The following is a 21,402-nucleotide window of genomic DNA, read 5'->3' on the forward strand; positions in this document are numbered from 1 at the left end:
AATGAAAATGGAATATTATCTATCGCGTTACGCGTGTGACCATTTTAAAACGCGACATAACCGTGGAATGCCAATCCGGGCTACCAACGGTAATCTTCGAAAACTGAGGCAACTGAGGTCACCGCGAGGATCGGAGAAGATCAACTATGAGCAGAATAATTCCATTTCCTGAAATAATGATCACTCTAAAAAAGCGATAGTAACTGTATCTTAAGTATTTCTAAAGGTGAAAGTGTCACGTCAAAATTATTATTCTTTCTTTAAAAAAATTTTTGTATTATCCTCTTTGTCCAATATGGCGGACGGAGATGAACGACAGATTGTCCAACTTTGTATTTAAAATTCGGTACTCTTAATTGAAGGGACGTTTTCACGAAAACGACGAACGGTACTTCTAGGCTGCTCAAATGTTTTAATTTTAGCCGTTTTCTAAAGAATTTCAAATGAGAGATAAAGAAAAAAAATCATTTTAAATCTGTTATGTATTCCCGTGTATGTATGTACATCATAATGTGAATCGTTTTCTAGTTGTTATAGCAGCAAGAATACCGCCTTAAATGGCGCGAGATTCAAATGACTGCATCGTTTAACGATAGCATCTATCAGTTTGCCACCGGTTGTTATTCTAACAACTGAGTTTTAATTTTAATGCTGTGTCCATTAGTGAATAATGTATTCTAAGATCTGAAGGCTCCATTATCGTCAATTACTCTTCTTCTAGACACGTCATTGCATAAATATTTAATGTATTTTAATAGTAAATGGCTTTGGAACTCGGAGGATGCCGGCTAGTTGCCGGTGCTATGGAAACATGGACACGAAGGGGTGGACCATGTCTCTTGAAATTTTGCGATGATAATCACGTCGAAAACATTCAGTGATATAATGAGCACATGGAAAATAGTACAACGGCGGTGCTACGACCTCCTTTCACATAAATACTCGCTACTTGTAATTCTTATAGCATTTACTTGCATATTCATCGGCATAATACATTTTGGAGAGGTTAGGAATGTTACGTCAAAGTAAATTTGAGATTCTTGCAATGAAATTACCGGCTAGATGATTGCACTCTTATTAACGTTGATTCTGTCTTTCTGGGTTATTAATCTTATGCATTTATTCACTGAAGCATAGTAAATGCTTTATTAGTATCGGCATTGTCATTGTTATTATTTTATTTATATAGACTATTTTGTCATTCAAGTAAATCATTTTAATTATTATTTGAATTGATAACATAATTGTCCGTTTTACAAAATAGGTTTGGATAGCATGGAGCAAAGAGAAATACAAAGCAGTATTTCATTCATTCAATGACAATATACTTGGTATATCATTTCAAAATAAATTGTGCCAACATGTACCCATCGATGTGGTGTATACATGGGTAAATGGTTCCGATCCAGCATTTCTGAAAAACCTTCAGAGATATGTTTCTCGAAACGATATAAATGCAGCTACACCGAGGTTCAGTGACAAAGACGAACTACGCTATTCGCTTAGATCCATAGAAATGTACGCCCCTTGGGTGCGACATGTATATATTGTAACCAATGGCCAAATACCAAATTGGCTGGATATGGATAATCCACGTATGACCCTTACTAAACATGATGATATTTTTCTTGATCCAGCCGATTTACCGACATTCTCTAGTCCTGCAATTGAAAGTCATATACATAGGTATGGTAACTAATTTGATCAAAATGGAATGCTAAACAAATGAACATTTAAATTTGCATTTTAATGCTTACCAAATATTATTCCTTTACCAGGATTCCTGGTCTGTCCGATAAATTTTTATACTTTAATGACGATGTGATGCTGGGTGCAGAAATATGGCCTGAGGATTTCATAACACAAGCAGGTGGTCAAAAAATATACCAAGCATGGTGGGTCCCAGATTGTTCTGAAATCTGCCCATGGGCATGGGTTGGAGATGGAGCATGCGATCCGGCTTGCAATACAACATTGTGTGAATTTGATGGCTAGTATAAGTTATATCTCTGGTAAAAGAAAGTTTAATACGTAAATATTTTGTCCCCTATAATTGTATCATAATTTAAAAATTACATTGGCATCAACATCAGCAACTATATACTGAAAAAATATATTTATTAACAGGTGGTGACTGTGACGTTACACCAATGACAACAGATAGTGAACCGCTAAAAGAAGAAAGTGATTATCCTTACAAATTTTTACAGGATACACAATTAAAAAATCAAGATGCTATGAGAATTTTGAATATTTTAAAAAATAGGAGCAACATACTGACTGCGATGACCAGTATTGGATCACTAGTTCAGAGATCATTGAAGTCGAATGAATCTAATGTATGGAAAACTGATACAAACATATTTCATAATAAAGAAATAGACAGAAAGTTTGATAGAGTAGAAAATAAAAATATGACGTTAAATAGACAGAAAACTCAAATTGATACCACAGAGGAAAGCATAATCTCCAATATTTTACAAATGAATAAAATCGGGGCATTTAATCGAACAGAACGTCGCGTGCAGCTTAGACCGCGTCTGAACGACGATATTATTAATTTGGTTCATGTCAATAATACCGGTAAATTGTACAAGTTAAAATATAATGATCAATGGAAACGTAAGGTGAGGCAGCTTGATACCTATGCGGAGTCATTACTATATGTTAATAGAATTTATAATGCAGCTTACGGTTTTGAGAGAAGGAAAGTACCAGCTCACATGCCACACTTATTAGATAAACGGATTGTACGTGAAATGCAAAAAAAGTTCCACAGTGAATTTAAAAAGACATCGAGTCACAAGTTAAGGAGTTCCGAAGACATGCAATATGCATTTTCTTACTTCTACTTCTTGTCTAGTGAGAGACGGAACGTCTCCGTTGCAGAGATATTTGATATGTTTGACACGGATAAGTCAGGGTAAGTGACTTTGTTCCTTCTAATCAACAATGTATGATTTTTATATTTGGTCAATATTTACAGGACTTGGTCAGACAGAGAAATTCGAACGTTACTGTCCCGATTGTATATACTGCCATTAGACTATAGCTTAGTCTTAGAATTTGAAAATATCATAACGAATTGTTCTCGTAATGTTATCATTACTGAAACTCCGGAGCCACCGATAGGTGAAAGATATCTCGATTCAACTCTTGTGAGTACTACTTCTACTATGCAAAAGATGTTGAAACTAATCTATAAATTAGTTTTCTGCATTCTATTATTTTCTTCGACTTCATAATATATGTCTTGTATTTCTTGTACTTTTAGCCAATTGTTTCCAGAGAACTCATACTGAAATGCGAAAGTATAGCTAAAAAAATTCAATCAAGATTCGGGAAATGCAGACGATATCAATATGAAATAATTAAAGCTGGAAAAAATGAAATTTTTGAGATGCTAATCAGTAATATATCATTGACGGTGCAGCTTTTAGATGAAATACGAAGGGAACCGAAGTAAGCCTTATTTTACTGTATAAACAATATTTTATACGATAATTTGGTCACGTTGATTTAAAAAAATATATGTCCGTTCTTAGAAAATTCATCTGCTTGAACGATGACATGGATCCCCATCGGCCCTCTGAAAATGAAATTGTTCGAGCATTGTTAAGTGATTTTTATCGCTCATTGTACCCATTAAGAAGCAGTTTCGAACTACCGGCTCAATATCGAAATCGTTTTTCACATCGACAGGAACTCTTTGAATGGAGAACAAACCGCGCGAAAGCTAGGAATTTATTATTGGTGCTTATTGTAATATTACTTCTGCTTACTTTATACCATCTCTTTTATCACCAGGTGCGTAGGTTTTTAAGAATTCGATCGCTGCCTGCTTTTCTCGTTTAAGTGCACGGAATTCCTAAGCTGGATCTTTCTTAACTCTCAAAATGATCGTCATTTTTTATTATTTAGAAAACAAGGAAAGGGTTCTATTCTCAACCCTTTGCCTTGATTATTAAATAAACTTTTATTCATCTCTTATATTGTATGCGATATGAATCATTGTCACTATTTATATGCTAACGTCAATTTGTATTGTCATGTCTAGTGAATAATTTCAGAACCATTGGGAAGATGGTCCTAAAATGTAATCACTTGTAAAGTTTTTGGACATATTTCGTTACAATCATCGTCAAAAAGATATATTGGAACATTATCAAACAATGAAACAATTTCAACTACTATTTTATTCGTTGCTGTGATAAATAAGATATTGCCCTTTTTTTCTTTTTTTTTAATTTTCCTTATGTAGCGGTATTAATGTTAAAGTATATTATTTCTATTTTGTTTATGCTTGTTTGAACACATTATTGTACCCCTAATAAAAATGATCTGCTTTTATTTTATTCACTGTTTTTTCGATTTCAATTGTTTTCTCCGGTTATCGATTATAGACGCAGTGACTTATGTTTAATTGTATTTCGCTCCTCCAATTTTTATCTTTAATATCCTTAGACTTACTGTAAAATGTGTTTTAAATAACTAGGCATATAAATAGTGCTACATGTACAGACATTTTTATGTACCGTACACGATTCTGTGGTAAAATTTATATGGAGCTAAAGATTTTATTGTATGTTACTGTTGAAAATATATTTATTAACTCAAGATCTTGCAACAGAAACGTATCAAAAACCACTTTCGGTTTAAATGGAATCGTGACTTCGGGCAATAATTTGGTAAAAAACAAAGAAAAGTCAATCTAATAATCAAGGTATACTAAAAAGGGAAAAATTAATGCGTGTACGGTAATCCGTTTTATTAATCACAATCTCGATCAAGGACAACCATCTTAATGTAATGTAATTAACAATTTACTCGTTCTCTTTTATTCTATTTGAATGTCCACGAATCTAAACATGCAACGTTTCTATAGAATATATGAACTGGTAGTATAAACGAAGTCGGACTCTGTTGACCTAGGCTTCTAAAGTTGAGATTCGGATGTCCATGGTCTGTCCAACGAAGGACACTGAAAATGTCGCAGGTTTCTAGGACCGACCATGCCTTCTTGAAGAATCGCACATTCTATCATCCATGCCTCAACTTTCGCTATTTGTTCCGGCGATAGCTGGGGTCCTATTCCTGGAATGAAATGTCAATTTAAAAATGTGCACTGTTAAGAAGAAACAACATTGAAATTTATATATAATTTTACCACGATCTTATGTACCAAAAGTGTATGAATTTGATGAATGCTTTTAACAGCGTGCGATACTTTTCAAAACCTTTACCAGGAATATATGGATAGTGTTTCGGTAGTCCGACTTCTTCCAACTTCATCCTCTTCTTCTCTACGGCTGACTCTTCGACATGTCGAGTTTTGCGTGAATCTCCATCCGTTTCGCAAAATTTCCCCAAATTTCCCACCGCGGTATTGTTGCTGGTCTCTGTTCCTTCGGATTCGGTCGGTTGTCTTTCTTCTTGTTGCGAGGACGTTTGCCCAAGACTTTTCTCGTCAGTGCCGAAGCCATTGCTGGTTTCTTTCATTGAATTACTAGTTAAGGATGCGTCGTCAAATTTGTCGACAGGGCTTCCAGAGCTTTTCTCGAATACCTCCGACTTCATCTGTTGATCATCTCCTGAAACGAAACGGAAAAATTTCTTGAGCTACACCCTGCAAATTAATTTTTGCAAAATTTATCCCATTCTACCTTGCATCCCGTTCACTGTGTCGTTTTTCACCACCATTCGGATTTCCATGTTAGGCTCTGTTTCGGTTTCTCGACCTGCAGAAGGTACACGAGGGTCGTCAAAGAAATCTCGTGTCTTTTGCGAAGACGCACTGCGATCCGATTCTCGCTGGATCAGAATTTCCTCGTCTTCATCGAGAGATTCCCTCGGGACTCCATCGCATCGAAGATTCGCCAAATATCTGCAATTTGAGCAGAAATTGGCACGTATTATCGGATTACAGAATTTTTAAAAACGAAGACAGGGAAATGTAGCTCGTGGTATCGATATTATATGAGCGCACTGATAAAAATCGATGGAAATTTATACTCATTTCTGTCCCAGGAAGATTTAGAAACAACCAATGATTCGGTATGCAAATTTACATGGGTAGTTTTATCAGTGCACTTTGATGTCGCCGTGGATTAATTTACCCATAAAGTTCCATGAAGAGCGAAAGCGGAATCATGGCGGAACCGCCATCAGGTTCATGAGTGAATAACTCGCACAACATAATCATCGTCTCGAAAAGGCTGGAGCTCAGAAGTCCCACAGCTACTGCTAAAAACTTTTTCACTTGGCATTTACGCCGAAACCTTCCGATCGTCATTATCAGGCACAGTTCCTTACGGTCCAAACAGAGGCAGTCCCACCGATGCAGAACCGAATCCACCGAAAGTACCTTGTTATAATCTGAGCACCATGTATTTCCATATAACAACAAATTAAATATTCAGATTAAACAATTCACAAAGCTCGCAAAAATTGATCTTACGGACAAACGCCGTTAAATAAGTATATACCAATTTAATAACGTTTCGTTAATAAATTTTGCAAACATAAATTTATCACATAAACGTATTAACGTTAAAAAAAAATGTCAAAGAGTTACAAGACGACGTTATAAGGTGGTAAAATGATTTAGAAATTTATAATAAATATGCCCTCCTTCTTAAGACATAACATTTATGTTTTCTCTAAATCATTTGTACGAAAAATGTAAGAATTCTATGAACGTTTTAACAGGGTATGTAAGAGGAATTGGGACAATAAATTACCTCCAAACTGACGAAGAAGGACCTTCAGAAATCCAAGAGTCAACCCTGAAGGAGTACAAGGAGGCGGATATTCCAATCTCGACTTCGCCGGAGGTTCTTCTCCTTCCGCTAAGGCTCTAAAATACGCACTGGACCATTTTAAGAGATCGTAGGGCTGAGTACGAATGGCAGCCTTGCAAAATTGCTTGAGTATCAGTGGCAACTTTGGCGGGACGTTAATTTGTTGATTACAATACAGAGGCTCGACCAATGACATAGCGTTGCCCGTTAGAAATGTATTTCAACGATTCGTGGATTCGGGCAAGACGGCCTCAATTAGAAGATCTTAAGTCTATAAATAGAGGTTGAAAAGAAACGTTTGAACGTAGAGAGCAATCGGCGGTAGAAGCAGAGTGCAACAATGCAGGTACCTAGCCGAGACTTGTTGTCATCGTAGGTAACACCGGGTTACCTAGGAAACCATATCGACGAGACGTCATTATAGATGGGGTCAAATGTCACCGAATTAAAATTATGACCATCCGTCTGCCACGACCAGTGCATTCGGTATTTCCTTAATTTTAATCTGAAATTAAAACTCTATATAATAAAATTCTAACTTCTCCCACATCTTAACACTAGTTACGAATTAAGATAACCATAAATAATCGTGTACCTGGGGAGTATTCCGAAGATTTTACACAAGGATATCTATAGAGATAAATTTTTTAACGAAATAATATTTTACCACATACAATTTGATAGTAGTGATAAAAATGAATGCGTACCCTTTGAGAATATTTTGGAAGTCACAGTCGAAAGGGATTCGTGAAGATTGTAATTGATCGAGGGAGTAATTAACTAAACGCGTTTAATTGCCAAATCCAAACTAATGGCTTTAAGCGGAACATTTAAAAATTAATTTTATCGGTACTCGTTTTCAGTTCCCAAATTGCTCTAGATTTGAATTAAGTTTCAAAATGGCGGAAGCAGGAAGCACGATACCACGTGACCCTAGAAGTACCAACATCAACCGCTGCAGTTCGCATTTTTCAACTGTAATCTGTCATGAGCATTCTCCCGACTCATCTCTGTTTGAATGTAGAACTTAATCGCTAGGTCTTGCGCTCGCCGATTTCCTTATTGTTACATCTAGAAACCGAAGTTGGTCGTTACTGCAACATTTCTTCAAAAGGGTCGTACCCGTTGAAGAAAGTCCCTCGCAGCCATCGTTAAAGGATAATCTAGGACAATGAATTTTGGAGGGATTTCGCCTCAAGATGGCGGCGAGTGATGTTTTGCTTGGTTGTATATCAGCTTGCCGGTACGAATCGTGAACGATTTTGAGCGTCGGGTGTCAGCTCGGGAGAATACATGGTGCATGGTCGCACGAGGGGACGCACGTTGGGCGCAAAAATAAGAGAATAATCCTTTCGGCAGAAATTCACAAGGCCGCGAGGAACGCCCGAGATGTCGAAGGGCGACGAGAATGTCGACACCGGGGACACGGGAGACAATTCGAATGGGTCTTCGGCGGAGACCACGTCGAGTCGAGGAGGAGACTTCGAGACGAAGCTCGAGACGGACCGCAGCAAAAGGTTCGACTATTTGCTCAAACAAACGGAAATCTTCTCCCATTTCATGACTAACAACCAAAAGGACAAAGCTGGTAGTCCGTTGAAAATCAAGGCTGGCAGGCCCAGGAAGCAACCTGCCGAGGCCCCAGTTAAGGCAGACACTGTTGATCACAGGCATCGTAAGACCGAGCAGGAAGAAGATGAAGAATTGCTTGCAGAAAGCAATGCCAGCGTTGCTCCGACAACTCGATTCGAATCCTCCCCTCATTACATAAAGTCCGGTGAACTCCGGGATTACCAAATCCGAGGCTTGAATTGGATGATATCGTTGTATGAGAATGGAATCAACGGTATCTTGGCCGACGAGATGGGTCTCGGCAAAACGTTGCAGACGATATCGCTTTTAGGTTATATGAAGCACTTTCGAAGCATTCCTGGGCCGCATATCGTTATCGTGCCAAAGTCTACACTTGCTAATTGGATGAATGAGTTTAAAAAGTGGTGTCCCAGTTTGCGAGCGGTGTGTCTCATCGGGGATGCCGAGACTAGGAATACCTTCATTCGAGATGTCATGATGCCGGGAGAGTGGGATGTCTGCGTCACTTCCTATGAAATGGTCATTAAAGAGAAATCCGTATTTAAGAAGTTCAACTGGCGTTACATGGTAATCGACGAAGCCCACAGGATAAAAAATGAGAAATCGAAGCTCTCGGAAATTCTAAGGGAGTTCAAAACAGCAAATAGGTTGCTGTTGACCGGTACTCCGTTGCAGAATAACCTCCACGAGTTGTGGTCTCTGTTGAATTTCCTCCTCCCTGATGTGTTTAACAGTTCGGATGATTTCGATTCATGGTTTAATACAAACAGTTTTTTAGGTGACAATTCTCTTGTGGAGAGATTGCATGCCGTTCTTAGACCATTCCTCCTCAGACGTTTAAAGTCCGAAGTAGAGAAAGGTCTCAAGCCGAAGAAGGAAATTAAGGTTTACATAGGTCTGAGTAAAATGCAAAGAGAGTGGTACACGAAAGTGTTAATGAAGGACATCGATATAGTGAACGGGGCTGGAAAAATTGAAAAAATGAGGCTCCAAAACATTTTGATGCAGCTGCGCAAATGTTGCAACCATCCGTACCTGTTCGATGGCGCCGAGCCTGGTCCTCCGTACACAACCGATGAACATTTAGTGTACAATTGCGGTAAAATGGTGATTCTGGACAAATTATTGCCGAAACTTCAACAGCAGGAGTCGCGAGTACTGATTTTCAGTCAGATGACTAGAATGTTGGACATTTTAGAAGATTATTGCCATTGGAGGGCCTTCCAGTATTGTCGATTGGATGGCAACACAGCTCATGAGGATCGTCAACGTCAAATCAACGAATACAATGCTCCGGGCAGTGAAAAATTCATTTTCATGCTTTCGACTCGTGCAGGCGGTCTTGGAATTAATCTCGCAACTGCAGATGTAGTTATAATCTACGATTCCGATTGGAATCCACAAATGGACTTGCAAGCCATGGATCGAGCCCATCGAATCGGTCAACAAAAACAAGTTCGTGTGTTCAGGTTCATCACAGAGAACACCGTAGAAGAGAAAATCGTCGAACGAGCAGAAGTAAAGCTTCGTTTGGATAAATTGGTAATTCAGCAAGGAAGATTAGTGGATGCAAAACAGACAGCCCTGAACAAAGACGAGATGTTGAACATGATCAGGCACGGAGCGAACGAGGTGTTCGCCTCTAAAGATAGCGCCATAACAGATGAAGACATTGACACTATCTTGCAAAAAGGAGAGGCAAAAACAGAGGAGATGAAGCAGAAACTGGAGAGTTTAGGAGAGTCCTCGTTAAGGAATTTTACAGTGGATGCTCCGACAGATTCGGTGTATCAGTTCGAAGGGGAAGATTATAGAGAAAAGCAGAAGATCTTAGGACTGGGGAATTGGATAGAGCCACCAAAGCGAGAGAGGAAAGCCAACTATGCTGTCGATGCATACTTCAGAGAAGCATTGAGGGTTTCGGAGCCCAAGGCACCGAAGGCACCACGACCACCGAAGCAACCCATTGTTCAAGATTTCCAATTCTTCCCTCCGCGGTTATTCGAGCTACTCGATCAGGAAATCTATTATTTCAGGCAGACAGTTGGTTACAAGGTTCCGAAGAATCCAGAGCTGGGATCGGATGCAGCAAGGATTCAAAAGGAGGAACAGAGGAAGATAGACGATGCTCAGCCATTGACCGACGAGGAGATCGCGGAGAAGGAAAAGCTGCTTACTCAGGGCTTTACTAATTGGACGAAACGGGATTTCAATCAGTTCATAAAAGCCAATGAGAAATATGGCCGCGACGATATAGAAAACATTGCGAAGGACGTGGAAGGTAAGACACCCGAAGAGGTGATGGAGTATTCGGCAGTGTTCTGGGAACGTTGTCATGAACTCCAGGATATTGATAGAGTAATGGCTCAGATTGAACGTGGAGAAGCTAAAATCCAGAGGCGAGCTGGAATCAAGAAAGCTCTCGATGCAAAGATGGCCAGATATAGGGCACCGTTTCATCAACTTAGGATAGCTTACGGTACGAATAAAGGAAAGAACTACACCGAAGAAGAAGATAGGTTTTTGGTGTGCATGCTGCACAAACTGGGCTTCGACAAAGAGAATGTGTACGAAGAATTAAGAGCAACGGTACGCTCTGCTCCACAGTTTCGGTTCGATTGGTTTGTCAAGTCACGAACTGCTCTGGAATTGCAGAGGAGGTGTAATACATTGATCACTCTGATAGAACGAGAAAATCAAGAGCTGGAAGAAAGGGAGAGACAAGAGAGACGAAAGAAAGGTGGTTCGATCGGAGTGAAGCCAGCATCAAAGAGAAAGCAAGAGAACCTACCTGCGCCACAAGACAAACCGAGGAAAAAGAAGAAGTAAACATCTAGAGATCGATTCCTTTCCTATTATGTATTCTTAATATCATAGGTCGTCTATTCCATCGACTATCTTTATTTCTCTCCGACATTAATTTAATAACGCCGATAAATCCTTGTAATATTACCGATCGTTCCATCGCCACGAGATCATGAATAAATGTGAATGCATAATAGTTTGATGATACGAGTCCCTTGCTCTCTTTATTTATCGAGCCTACATGACAAGTTACCTAAGATGTTATCCAATAGTTTGTAATATTGCATGGTGAAAAATAGGGTCTAACCGAGAAGTTAATATTTAAAAAAATAAGGTCTATGTCACTCTATTTCCAAAAAATTGAAGAAAAGGCAAAGGACGGTTTTCATCGATTTATTTAACGCTACATTCATCGAAACTCGGAAGCGTTGGTTCCGACTGAGGAGAAATAAAAATATAACGAGACGCTGTTCTTAAGGTCACATCTCTTAAGATACTAGTGGTAATTTACGATTAATTACCAACAACTACGCGACAATGGAAAAACTGAACTCGTAAAAATCCTCGCTGTTCCTGTACAGCTTTACCTTTCAGTGCTGCAAACGTTCTTAACGAGCTTCCGACATTACGAGTGCTCTATAAATAAAAATACATATATGTAAAAAAAAGCTCAATATAAATAATCAGAGGCTGCGTGCCAAGTAAAATTGACGTAGCCAGTCAGAGAAGGATAAATAAGCCTGTATCACTCAGAAGTATCAGTTTCCGAGGACTTCACATTGCTACTTAGATTAGAAGAATCCTTACATACAATTCTTCAAATGTCACACACGCTTTAAAAGGTTTAAGCAAATAATTTCACCTTTACAAGGCAGTGCTGATTAATAATCACCAAATAAACTAACATCTACTGTCGACTACTTGGACGTAAGATAGATATCGAAGAAACTATGCATAGTGTTAATAAATGCAATCGAGCTTTTGAAGATATTAACGTCATGACGTAATCGCAGAATGTGAAGACAAGGTAACAAATCAACGATGGATTATCAACAGCCAGTGTTTGCTACGTAAAAAAACACCCTTTGCACTGTGATTTTCAACAATTGTCGATCTTAATGTGGCACTAAACATAGTTCCATCGGAACCATGTAATACAAATGAGGACAATTTTTTTTCCACGTGTTGTCCTTTGTAAATTAGAGGTTAGTTACAATGCACAAAATGATACGCCAATGAGAGGCTTCTCGAGTGGCTGCAAAATATGAACTCTAAGCGATATTCAAGAGGCAGCGTTGCTTTTTACAAGCTTTTTACAATACCCTCGCCGAAGTTTAACACGCACGGAACTTAGCCAACAGAGGTTTGCAGAGTTTTAAACAGTTCTTCCTTATTATACAATTTGCATTCAGTTCTTATTCTACGCATCGAGGTGGTGCATCCTAATCTGTACACTTTATTGGAAGTTATCGTGAATAAACGAACGAAATTGCAATTACTATCTCATGCTCTGCTCGTGAACACAGTTTAACGTTCTATCAGTTTATAATAAATTGCCGTGAGTATAATTGCGTAGAAAAGGAAGAGTGACAGTTTAACATGATTATAAGTTAAGTCAGTGAAGAAAAATGCAGTAACGGTACATATGAATATCAAAGTGAGGAACGCCACGTGAACAAACGTTTAACAATAAGTGATCTAAATCTAAATAAGATTAATTCACCGGATAATGTACTTGTTAAAGCTTACAAGGTAGCGGAACAAATATTTTATACAACGATCGCTTGAACGTATTTGGATTAATAATTTCGATAATTTGAAATATCACGGAACACTCCGAACTTTAGATACATACTTGACGGTTCTTTTATTATTAGCCAAATTAGTACTTTTCCCATAAAGATGTGTTATGATTGAATATCTGTCCGATGTGCACTCGTCAAGTTTGTGAAATTAAAAGAACGACTGAACAGTATGGGGCGAAATGATAATACGATTTGTTTCTTTGTAATAATTTAAATGAAAATTACATGTCTAGCAATCGACAAGACTTTAAATGTACGAGTATGTAATAACTACCGCTAGGATAACAATGTTGACTAACGACTATGACTTATGGTATCTGTGACTTAATTAAATACAATAAATCACCACATGAATTACACGCAGTAACTAACAGCGTGGAATTTAATAATCTTCGCTGCAAACTGTAGTATTCGGTGTTTCTGTTTTTCTCAATGAAATGGAATAAACATGATTTTACACAGAATTGTATATATTCTATTTTCCATTTAAAAAAAAAAAAAGAAAAGACAAAGAAATATTGCACGTTTGTCGATTCAACGACATTGTCAATATTTGTATAAACATAATCAATGACACGGAGAGAGAGTGCATTAAAAATGAACAAATGACTTAAAAAAAAAAAATTGAATTCTGCAACCCTTCTTTATAATTTTTTAACACGTGATGCATGCTTTTATCAATAGTACATATCATAAGTAAAACAAACGTGAAAAACATATCACACATCGAGGAACTTGTACACTTAAAAAAAAAAAAGATTAATCAGCAGATCATTCACTGTCAAAACGTATCTTTACCAGAATTTGTTACAAACGATCGAATATATCTCCAGTTTACTGCGAATATAGTTCAGTGGAATATCTGCATAATATTCACACTCCTTATTTTTATACAGTTAATAATTTGTTAACTATGGCAAGGGCCGGCCCACTGGCTCACGTAATAAAACTATCGATATATCACTGTGAACTACATAAAATCTCAGAAAATGAGATTTCGCAAGACATACATTATAAAGACTAATGTGTTCCATTGCAGCATGTTTAATAATCGCTAAGTGGTACAAATAAAATATATTAAATGCTTATCGTAAACATGTAAAGATCGTATATCGTAAAAAGTCCCTCTTAAGACATCGTTCATCAACAAATAACAATTTGTGATAAATCTATCAAAATAAATCTACTCACTCAGAATGGCATTTGAAATACATATCAAAAAGCACTGTACCAAATTACATGTTTATGATTAACGTTTAATATTTTCCCACCCGATAACTTCAAATTTCTTATGGAAGGGTAAAATATGGGTTGGTAAAATATCTTCGAAACGTATTTATGGAGATGATAACGAAAGCTTGATAATGCATAATTGACATTTAGATCTAACTAAAAACATTCACCTAGGAATTGAAATTCAACTGTCACAGCAAAATTATAGACACAGCATGAAAGTATCGACAAAGGTATTGACCTCGTTAATTCATTTTATCCATTGTCAGTAATGCGACAAGTTAAGTCTGTTCTAATAAGTTTTAAAAGTCTTTTTAAAAAATGCAGGGAAACAATTCTTGTCAGATACAAAAGTATTCTCTTCTTATTTCCCTCGTACTTGTTTCTCAGAATGTTACTTTCGTTACTTGACTTTAAGATTCTCCATTTCGAAATTCATTTCCTACCGTGATGCATGGCATACCTTAATCTAATGAAATATTTGTGAGAAAAAAAAAGGGATAAAAAAGAAGAAAGTGCTTCACCGGGATGTCGATAGTGAAAAAAAAAATAAAAAAAAATAAATTCATCTATATGTTTCAGTCAATGTATCAGATAAAGTTGTAGTTTTCTGTATCAGCGTAGTATGGTGACGTTAGTTTATAACTTTATCGTGACTCTTAGTTTAACCGTATCCTATTCAAATGAGTGTCAATTGGCTACCGTCTATTACGTTTTACACGATATAGTGATCGTAAATTTATCCTTACTTTAAAGTCTGTAATAATTAATAGCGATAACGGTAGTAATACTGGTAAATCATATGGCGTGGTAAGCAAATTTCGTTCCGCCTAAATATTACGATACGTAATTTGTTGCCTAACTAATGTGTACATACATACACTATACTTTGTTACTCAATAACTATGTACCGGTAATTTCGTACCCAAAAAGCACTGTACGCACAAAAAATTAGCAATCTGCGATTTCCTCGACATCGAGGCTTAGAACTGGCTGTAAAATTATTAAATCCTCGATTTCTTCCACGTGTCACGGATTTAATCGGTTATCGTTATTCAAAATTGATCCAAGATACTTTCCATTAAAAGATCTACCAAGAAAAGCGAGAAAAATAGCGACTGTTTGTATATAAACCATCAGTGTTTGCACGTTTCTTTAACAGCTCGTAATGCCAATGTTTCGTAAGATTACACATAAAGTAAAAAAATCTTTTTATCGTAGATCAAATTAATCCATAAATGGAAGTACGACAATTAGAGTAATTAATCCTCGAATTAATCTAATAATCACTGCATAATACATGATTCACCCGATTCACACGATTAAAATTAAAATTCACTTTTTTACCCGCCACGCACTTGGTGCGTGTTGCGTTTTTAAATTCAAGTCTTATAGGCGATCGAGATAATTTCTATTTTCGTACTGAAAAAACCAGCGGTAATGAAATTCTACGACTTACGCGAAAACATGAGCCTGTATATTTTCAGTTCTCACAGGCTGCAGTTAACGTTTTCGGTGAAATTCGCACTTTGACCAAAGGGAAAAAAAAAAAAAAATAGGAAGGACAGTGCCACAACGTCGAGTGAACGCGATCATTCATATGTTCTTAAATTAAATTAGGAAGTGCCATAAGCAATGGCAAAGAAGCCAACTGAACCGACTACGGTGAATGAAACCGACACTTTTAAGTCTGCTATAAACGAGTAGAATCCGACGAGTTTACAATAGCCAGCTTACTTACATGCACTTGTACACCTTATAGTTATATAAGAAAAATGTGCAGCTCTAAATTCCGAATCAATCGTAGCTAGCTAGATAAAAAAAAAAATGCTTATCGTCGACGGAGCGATGCTGCCAATAATAGTCGGTAATCCGCGACATCACCTCAGACTATATTATTCTTAATAATTGTCATGAAAGTTGAAGGATTTTAAAATCCTAAGGATCCCACCTCTCCGCAGCTCCGAAGAGATCGCATACAGTGCATATTCGCAGCTGCGAGTCTTCTAGCGGTCCCACAAAATCACTGTCCTCATCACACGTCAGCTCTTCGATTGAAAATCATTCCCACTGACTCTGCGTATTGTACCCATTGCTTGCATATAAAACATATGCATTGTGGCCATTGGCATGCTCGATCGAAAGGATGTTACCCCATTTACTTACGCATCAAGTAATGGACACGGGACATGTGCAGACATTTCGAGTACCATCGAAAGGACCACCCTTCGCTACGAAGGTGTTGGTTCGATTTAAATTAACCTTTCTTTGTGGGTTTGTATCACAAAAAGTAACATTCTAAATCACTAGACAAAGGGTTTCCTGGAAGTGAGGCCTACGCTTAAAGCAACGAAGCGAGAGAGGCTGTTTAAATGCGTGCTCCGATGTCCACTACTTTCTGGAGTAAATTCAATCGAGAAGGAAGAAATCTAAGTTAACCTCTCTAACTTGAAATCAGATGCCTCCAAGGGGGTGGATCAGGGGGTGGAGGCGGAGGGACTGGTTACGGACGACAGTGTCCTCTCTTCCTCCCTCCCTCGTTTCCGTCCTCTTCTTCACCGCCCCTTCGAACTTCCGTGTATCGTTCGCCTTTTACACTCACGATCTTGTTGTCTAGATAGCGAACCAATTTCTTCGGTTCCGTTTTCGGCGCAACAGGTCGGTGTTCTCGAGAGTCGTCATCCCTGTCCACGTAACTATATCGAGCTATTATGCGTGACTTCAGCTCTTCGTCGTTGACTCTTGCTTTGTTACGACCACTGGGCTGTACGATCATTATAACGTATTAAATGTCAAGAAAGAGAATATAACAAAAGGTGACTCTAATAGACTTTAAAGCAGAATTGTAATTAATAAATGTAATAAAAAGAGAATATTTGGTTAAGCTTTCGCTATAGACAAAAGTTTGAGTGGATGAATTTTAATCATGGTATATTTACTGTAAGGAACGTGAGATTGCTGACGAGACTTTGCCCAGCTTCCTGCCTGTGAAGTGCGAGCTGAGCTGCTTCGGCGATATCTCCTCCGGCGACTGCCAGGCAATGTCGTGCTTCGGCTGGGCTTGCTCCAGGAAACATTTCTTGGAGAAGAGCTACCTGATGCCAGGATGATTCCTGCTGCTAGAGTAATACAAATTTATATACAGAGCCTACAAGTGCAATTAGAACGTTTACTCTCAATTTTTCATTAGTCAATGATAATTGGCTTTAATTTCAATATCGATTCTATGGTACTAATTAGATACCTCTGAAAAGTATTCTCCACTAGAATCACTTCCAGCATCACTCGTTTCTGAGAGATGGTGTACCCGTATCCTCTGGGCATCGGGTGGTAACAGCGCCGTTAAACTTATGTGACTCAATGGGTCATGGGGCTGACCGTTTTCACTTTCTTTACTCCCTTGACGTAGTTTGCTTTCTATGTCGAGCAACCACTTCGACACCGCATCCTTTTCAATAGTAGAGAATTCAGGAAGGCAGGCGGATACCATTTCGCATAATCCATCGACATCTAGTTCTTCCTCCATGGCACTCTCTTCGACCATGCTTACTACGTAGCTAAGAACGATGTCATCTATTAAGCTGTGGATATAATTTAATTATTACTTTAAAGTATTACAATAACTTTAATTGCGATACCAATTCGTTCCATACCTTAATTGTGCAGTTGGAACTTGTTTTCTCACAAAGCTAAACAGTGACTTTTTCACCAGTTCTTCCTTCTCGTCCATGGTACGATTCATCCTGAAAGGAGCAATAGTTGATTGTTACGAGAAAGTAAAAACTAGTTCAACCAATCTACTATATGGAAACACACGTTACAAAGCATCACTATACGTGTTAGTTCCATTCCTTTTATAATATTTAAATATATTTGAGCAAACACTATAAATTGGCTTCATGAATTAATAATGCCATTCCGAAACTTGAATTAGATGACATTTAACTTAGACCACTACTAAGTATTAACAAACAGCTATGTGACAAATCATCCTGCTTGACAACAAAACCGTCATAGTCTGTATTTTAAATTAAAATGCACATGAAACCCCTGAGCAAGAAAAGTGGCATCGAAACCAGTAGCGAAGGATCTCGATCCCATGGAAGGTGTCCACGAACCAACCCCACATGCTTCGCATCTCTCAGGAATACAAATCAAAGCTACGAGCAGTACCGTTTGGCCCACGGAGCGTTAAAAAATTCAAAGAGAATCATCATCCAGTCATTGATCCTCCAGTGAGGTTAAGAAAAACAAAACCAAAAATAGCACCGTTCGACACATTCGCGAGCCAGAATTCCCACAAAGCCTCGACTCGCGAGTAGCGTGCGATCGGTCGGTCGTATCGAAAATGGAATAGATCGAGCGATTTTGAGAGCGGCAAGATGCAGAAAACATCTGAAAACATTAAAAAGATCTCGAAAAATGACAGGTCCAAAGTAGCGGCGCCGGCCGCTTCAAAGCGAAGCGACCGCCGTGCAGGTTATCTCGTTCGCGGAAACGGTCGCCGATCGGCGCGGGCCTTAGTTCGTACAAACCTGGCGATATTAATCCAACAGGAACGACCGGTAAAGCACTGAGCACCGATAAAAATTTCGTATACAAACAACCTTTCACGATTTGACAGTTCAGCAGAGGGGTGCGGCGACCGATGCGCCATCTGCCGGGGAGTCCGAGCGCTTGCGGCGGCGGGGGCGTCCGGCGTCCCCCGGCATTCCCCTCGATCGCGAAGGATTAATCAATACGGCTTGCCATTGGCTGGCGGGGTGGGGGCTCGCCGGCTCGACCAATCACAGCCGCCCGTTACGATTGATGCAAGCGCGATGCAACCTAGTTTCCTGGGATCGCTATATGTATGGACAGGATGGTCCATCTGTCTGGCTTTCCGGCCCCAATTACTTTAATATCTTTATCGATCGATGGAGGATGTTTCCGGCTGCGCCTCCCGAATAAATGATACCTGGGTGAATGAGTTTCGATCAATCCTCGTGTCCGAAGGCTATATTATTCGATCGCGATCTTTAGACAGTGAAAATTAATTTTGCAATTCGATGCAACGATTAATTGGAATTCACCGATCGAGGAAGTCGGTAGAGCTTCGCGCTAAATTCATGCACATACGTGTCGATCGATAGAGGGTGTTTCCGGTAAGTGCTTCCTACATTAATTCATACGTGAATGAGGTTCGAGTAATTAATGCATTTGATTTGGACCTGATTTTTATGACTTAAGAACAGGTTGTACGAGGTGTACTTGACTATATAATGGCGAAATATTACAGGAAAATTGTCGATGACCACTGCGTTGATTTTATGAGAAAATATCGGACTATCATGGACGACGATTTTTAAATGACTCGTAAACGGTAAGAGTACGTATCCGCGGGTATTTTTTCCACTCACGGGTAATCGTCGATTTTTAGTCCCTTATTTTCACCGAGGTGGATCTTAACTCGGTCCAGTTGTTTAACGCGTAAATCCAGCGTTGATCCAGTTATAGTAGCCCGAAGTGGGACATCGGCCACGTTAGTCCGCGGGCGTCCCTTGACACGGTAATCGAAGCTGCGTCGTAATAGCTATTTATTTATAAGACATCCTGTTTCACATAATATAATGTACATATACATACTTTCCAGATTTACGGAACTCCGCCACGAGAGCACATACCAGAATCTCTAGAAATACGTATTCCGTAGACACACGGTTCCTGTGCAGCGAGGAGGCCCTTTGCTACTCGGTCGCGCTAATCCGAGGGGCCTCTGGGAGCACGAAAGAGTCTCGAAGTGTGAAATTAAGTTACTCCTTATACTAGAGGTTCCAAGGGTACCTAGTGTTTAAATTTTTATAGAATATAAAACCTGGCAACGTACCGGCTCTCTCTCTCTCTCTCATTCTCCCTTTTTGAGGGCGCTTCCGGGGTTTCGAAAACGCTCCGCGTTCCCCACGAATTCGTATCGTGGCCACTATCAGTAATTACGAGTGTAATGACTAACTTTATAAATGCATCGATCTTTTACCAATACGATAATCAAAATAAAGGCGACACGTTCCGCGCATATCCTGCACACTTACAATAAACGGATCGCACGAGACGTCGATATTAACTCCAATATTTTCCGACACATTTTTGTATCTTTGTATCGTTTCGGCCACCAGGTCCAACAAATTCGATTTGCGAAGTTATGAATTCATGTTATTATAATTTATTTTAATTCCCGATCAAGTCATCCAATTTTTATAAGTTATACTTGTTTGGAGTAAAGAGACGCAGCGAAAAGTCGAGACTCATGAATTTGTCTAAAACTCTTCCGCGTCTTTTTTTAAAAAAAAAAAAAAGAGACCAAACGTAAATTCAGGATAACTTCGTAAAAGTAAATGGACTTACCGGTTTAAACGATATCAAGATACGGGGATATTATCAGGTTGTCCAGAAAATTATCGTTGTTTTTGCTGTTAATGATTAACGCTTCCTGACAACAAAGCGTGAAATCTTGAACAACAAAACCCGCGATACATTTCTTTCTCGACGTTTCCTCGGAAATGTTTCGGTCGGTGAACATCGACGATATACTCTTTCATTATTTGGAAATCGGCAGAGGGGTCCTGCTTTAGTTTAAATTTCACAAGCTGAGAGTATCGAGAGAGTTAAATACAATTAACCGTTTTTTTCCGTTTAATTCGTTTAAATGCCTCCGTAAACGCCTCTCCTTAAGACGGTAAAAATATCTCCTAGCGACAAGCTGTACCACTTTTTTTTTTTCTTTACACAATTACAACGAGAGTCGACTTAGACGGGAGTTGCTTGTACTCGGTTTAAAAAACGCGGTTCGCAACGTAACGCGAGTCGTCACTAGCGGAGGACGCGTGTTTAAGGGGATGTGAAAGTGGCATCCGAGGAGTAAATCGTTCATGAAACTTTTCTCCAAACCGAGTGCACCGAATAGTTTTAAATTTTACATCATGAACATGGAGGGTAGAAGGAAGGTCCCGACATTTAATTTTTTTTTTATAAAAAATTTAAAAGGTCTAAACAAATTGAAAGAAAATTGACATTTCATGGGTCATGGTCAAGACCTTTCTTGTAGCCTCCACTTTGATGCCGTAAAATTTCATACGATTCGGTACACCCGGTTCGGGGAAAAGTTTCATAAACGAGGCCACTTTCGCATC

The 21,402-nt window shown here is 38.7% G+C and overlaps 4 protein-coding genes across 8 annotated transcripts; 2 read left to right on the top strand and 2 right to left on the bottom strand.

Annotated features, from left to right (window-relative positions):
- Nucleotides 1–675: 675 nt before the first annotated feature.
- LOC105694451 (N-acetylglucosamine-1-phosphotransferase subunits alpha/beta) lies at nucleotides 676–6,844 on the top strand. Of its 3 annotated transcripts, XM_012415123.2 has the most exons (8): nucleotides 676–1,005; nucleotides 1,265–1,686; nucleotides 1,779–1,990; nucleotides 2,128–2,923; nucleotides 2,987–3,158; nucleotides 3,275–3,462; nucleotides 3,546–3,807; nucleotides 6,709–6,844. In XM_012415123.2, the coding sequence occupies exons 1-8, from the start codon at nucleotides 853–855 to the stop codon at nucleotides 6,715–6,717; spliced, it is 2,214 nt and encodes a 737-aa protein (XP_012270546.1). In that variant the 5' UTR covers nucleotides 676–852; the 3' UTR covers nucleotides 6,718–6,844. The 3 variants fall into 3 exon arrangements, with proteins under 3 accessions (XP_012270546.1, XP_012270548.1, XP_012270545.1); XM_012415125.1 differs by lacking the exon at nucleotides 3,546–3,807 and having other exon boundaries at nucleotides 6,709–6,782; XM_012415122.1 differs by lacking the exon at nucleotides 6,709–6,844 and having other exon boundaries at nucleotides 3,546–4,355.
- Nucleotides 4,752–11,812, bottom strand: LOC105694457. 2 transcript variants are annotated; one of them, XM_012415141.2, is made up of 7 exons: nucleotides 11,786–11,812; nucleotides 7,151–7,305; nucleotides 6,741–7,071; nucleotides 6,117–6,375; nucleotides 5,664–5,884; nucleotides 5,244–5,591; nucleotides 4,752–5,094 (listed from the first exon to the last, which is right to left on the bottom strand). In XM_012415141.2, the coding sequence occupies exons 3-7, from the start codon at nucleotides 6,994–6,996 to the stop codon at nucleotides 4,937–4,939; spliced, it is 1,242 nt and encodes a 413-aa protein (XP_012270564.1). In that variant the 5' UTR covers nucleotides 6,997–7,071; nucleotides 7,151–7,305; nucleotides 11,786–11,812; the 3' UTR covers nucleotides 4,752–4,936. The 2 variants fall into 2 exon arrangements, with proteins under 2 accessions (XP_012270564.1, XP_023287545.1); XM_023431777.1 differs by having other exon boundaries at nucleotides 6,741–7,305.
- LOC105694449 (chromatin-remodeling complex ATPase chain Iswi) lies at nucleotides 7,328–13,173 on the top strand. 2 transcript variants are annotated; one of them, XR_001103527.2, is made up of 2 exons: nucleotides 7,328–12,125; nucleotides 12,212–13,173. XR_001103527.2 is itself a non-coding variant. In XM_012415120.2 (2 exons), exon 2 carries the CDS (start codon nucleotides 8,190–8,192, stop codon nucleotides 11,220–11,222), a length of 3,033 nt encoding a protein of 1,010 aa, XP_012270543.1. In that variant the 5' UTR covers nucleotides 7,328–8,043; nucleotides 8,160–8,189; the 3' UTR covers nucleotides 11,223–11,408. The 2 variants fall into 2 exon arrangements, 1 of the variants encoding a protein (XP_012270543.1); XM_012415120.2 differs by lacking the exon at nucleotides 12,212–13,173 and having other exon boundaries at nucleotides 7,328–8,043; nucleotides 8,160–11,408.
- LOC105694459 (CUE domain-containing protein 2) lies at nucleotides 11,576–21,200 on the bottom strand. The gene is made up of 5 exons (XM_012415146.2): nucleotides 18,772–21,200; nucleotides 17,890–17,979; nucleotides 17,481–17,817; nucleotides 17,176–17,355; nucleotides 11,576–17,000 (listed from the first exon to the last, which is right to left on the bottom strand). The coding sequence occupies exons 1-5, from the start codon at nucleotides 18,891–18,893 to the stop codon at nucleotides 16,740–16,742; spliced, it is 990 nt and encodes a 329-aa protein (XP_012270569.1). The 5' UTR covers nucleotides 18,894–21,200; the 3' UTR covers nucleotides 11,576–16,739.
- Between the last annotated feature and the right edge of the window lie 202 nt (nucleotides 21,201–21,402).

Source organism: Orussus abietinus, unplaced genomic scaffold (assembly GCF_000612105.2).
Source record: "Orussus abietinus isolate OABI.00-Male unplaced genomic scaffold, Oabi_2.0 scaffold80, whole genome shotgun sequence".
NCBI classification, from domain to species: domain Eukaryota; kingdom Metazoa; phylum Arthropoda; class Insecta; order Hymenoptera; family Orussidae; genus Orussus; species Orussus abietinus.

Bases quoted from the DNA above. Each gene is read 5' to 3' on its own strand.
- LOC105694451 (XM_012415122.1), top strand. From the start codon at position 853: ATGATAATCACGTCGAAAACATTCAGTGATATAATGAGCACATGGAAA. The intron at 1,991-2,127 runs GCTAGTATAAGT...ATTTATTAACAG, and splicing joins AACATTGTGTGAATTTGATG to GTGGTGACTGTGACGTTACA. The intron at 3,463-3,545 runs GTAAGCCTTATT...GTCCGTTCTTAG, and splicing joins GAAATACGAAGGGAACCGAA to AAAATTCATCTGCTTGAACG.
- LOC105694457 (XM_012415141.2), bottom strand. From the start codon at position 6,996: ATGTCATTGGTCGAGCCTCTGTATTGTAATCAACAAATTAACGTCCCG. The intron at 6,376-6,740 runs GTAATTTATTGT...CATGGTGCTCAG, and splicing joins CCTTCTTCGTCAGTTTGGAG to ATTATAACAAGGTACTTTCG. The intron at 5,592-5,663 runs GTAGAATGGGAT...GTTTCGTTTCAG, and splicing joins CACAGTGAACGGGATGCAAG to GAGATGATCAACAGATGAAG.
- LOC105694459 (XM_012415146.2), bottom strand. From the start codon at position 18,893: ATGGCGCATCGGTCGCCGCACCCCTCTGCTGAACTGTCAAATCGTGAA. The intron at 17,818-17,889 runs GTATGGAACGAA...TTATATCCACAG, and splicing joins GTTCCAACTGCACAATTAAG to CTTAATAGATGACATCGTTC. The intron at 17,001-17,175 runs GTAAATATACCA...ATGATCGTACAG, and splicing joins GCAATCTCACGTTCCTTACA to CCCAGTGGTCGTAACAAAGC.
- LOC105694449 (XM_012415120.2), top strand. From the start codon at position 8,190: ATGTCGAAGGGCGACGAGAATGTCGACACCGGGGACACGGGAGACAAT.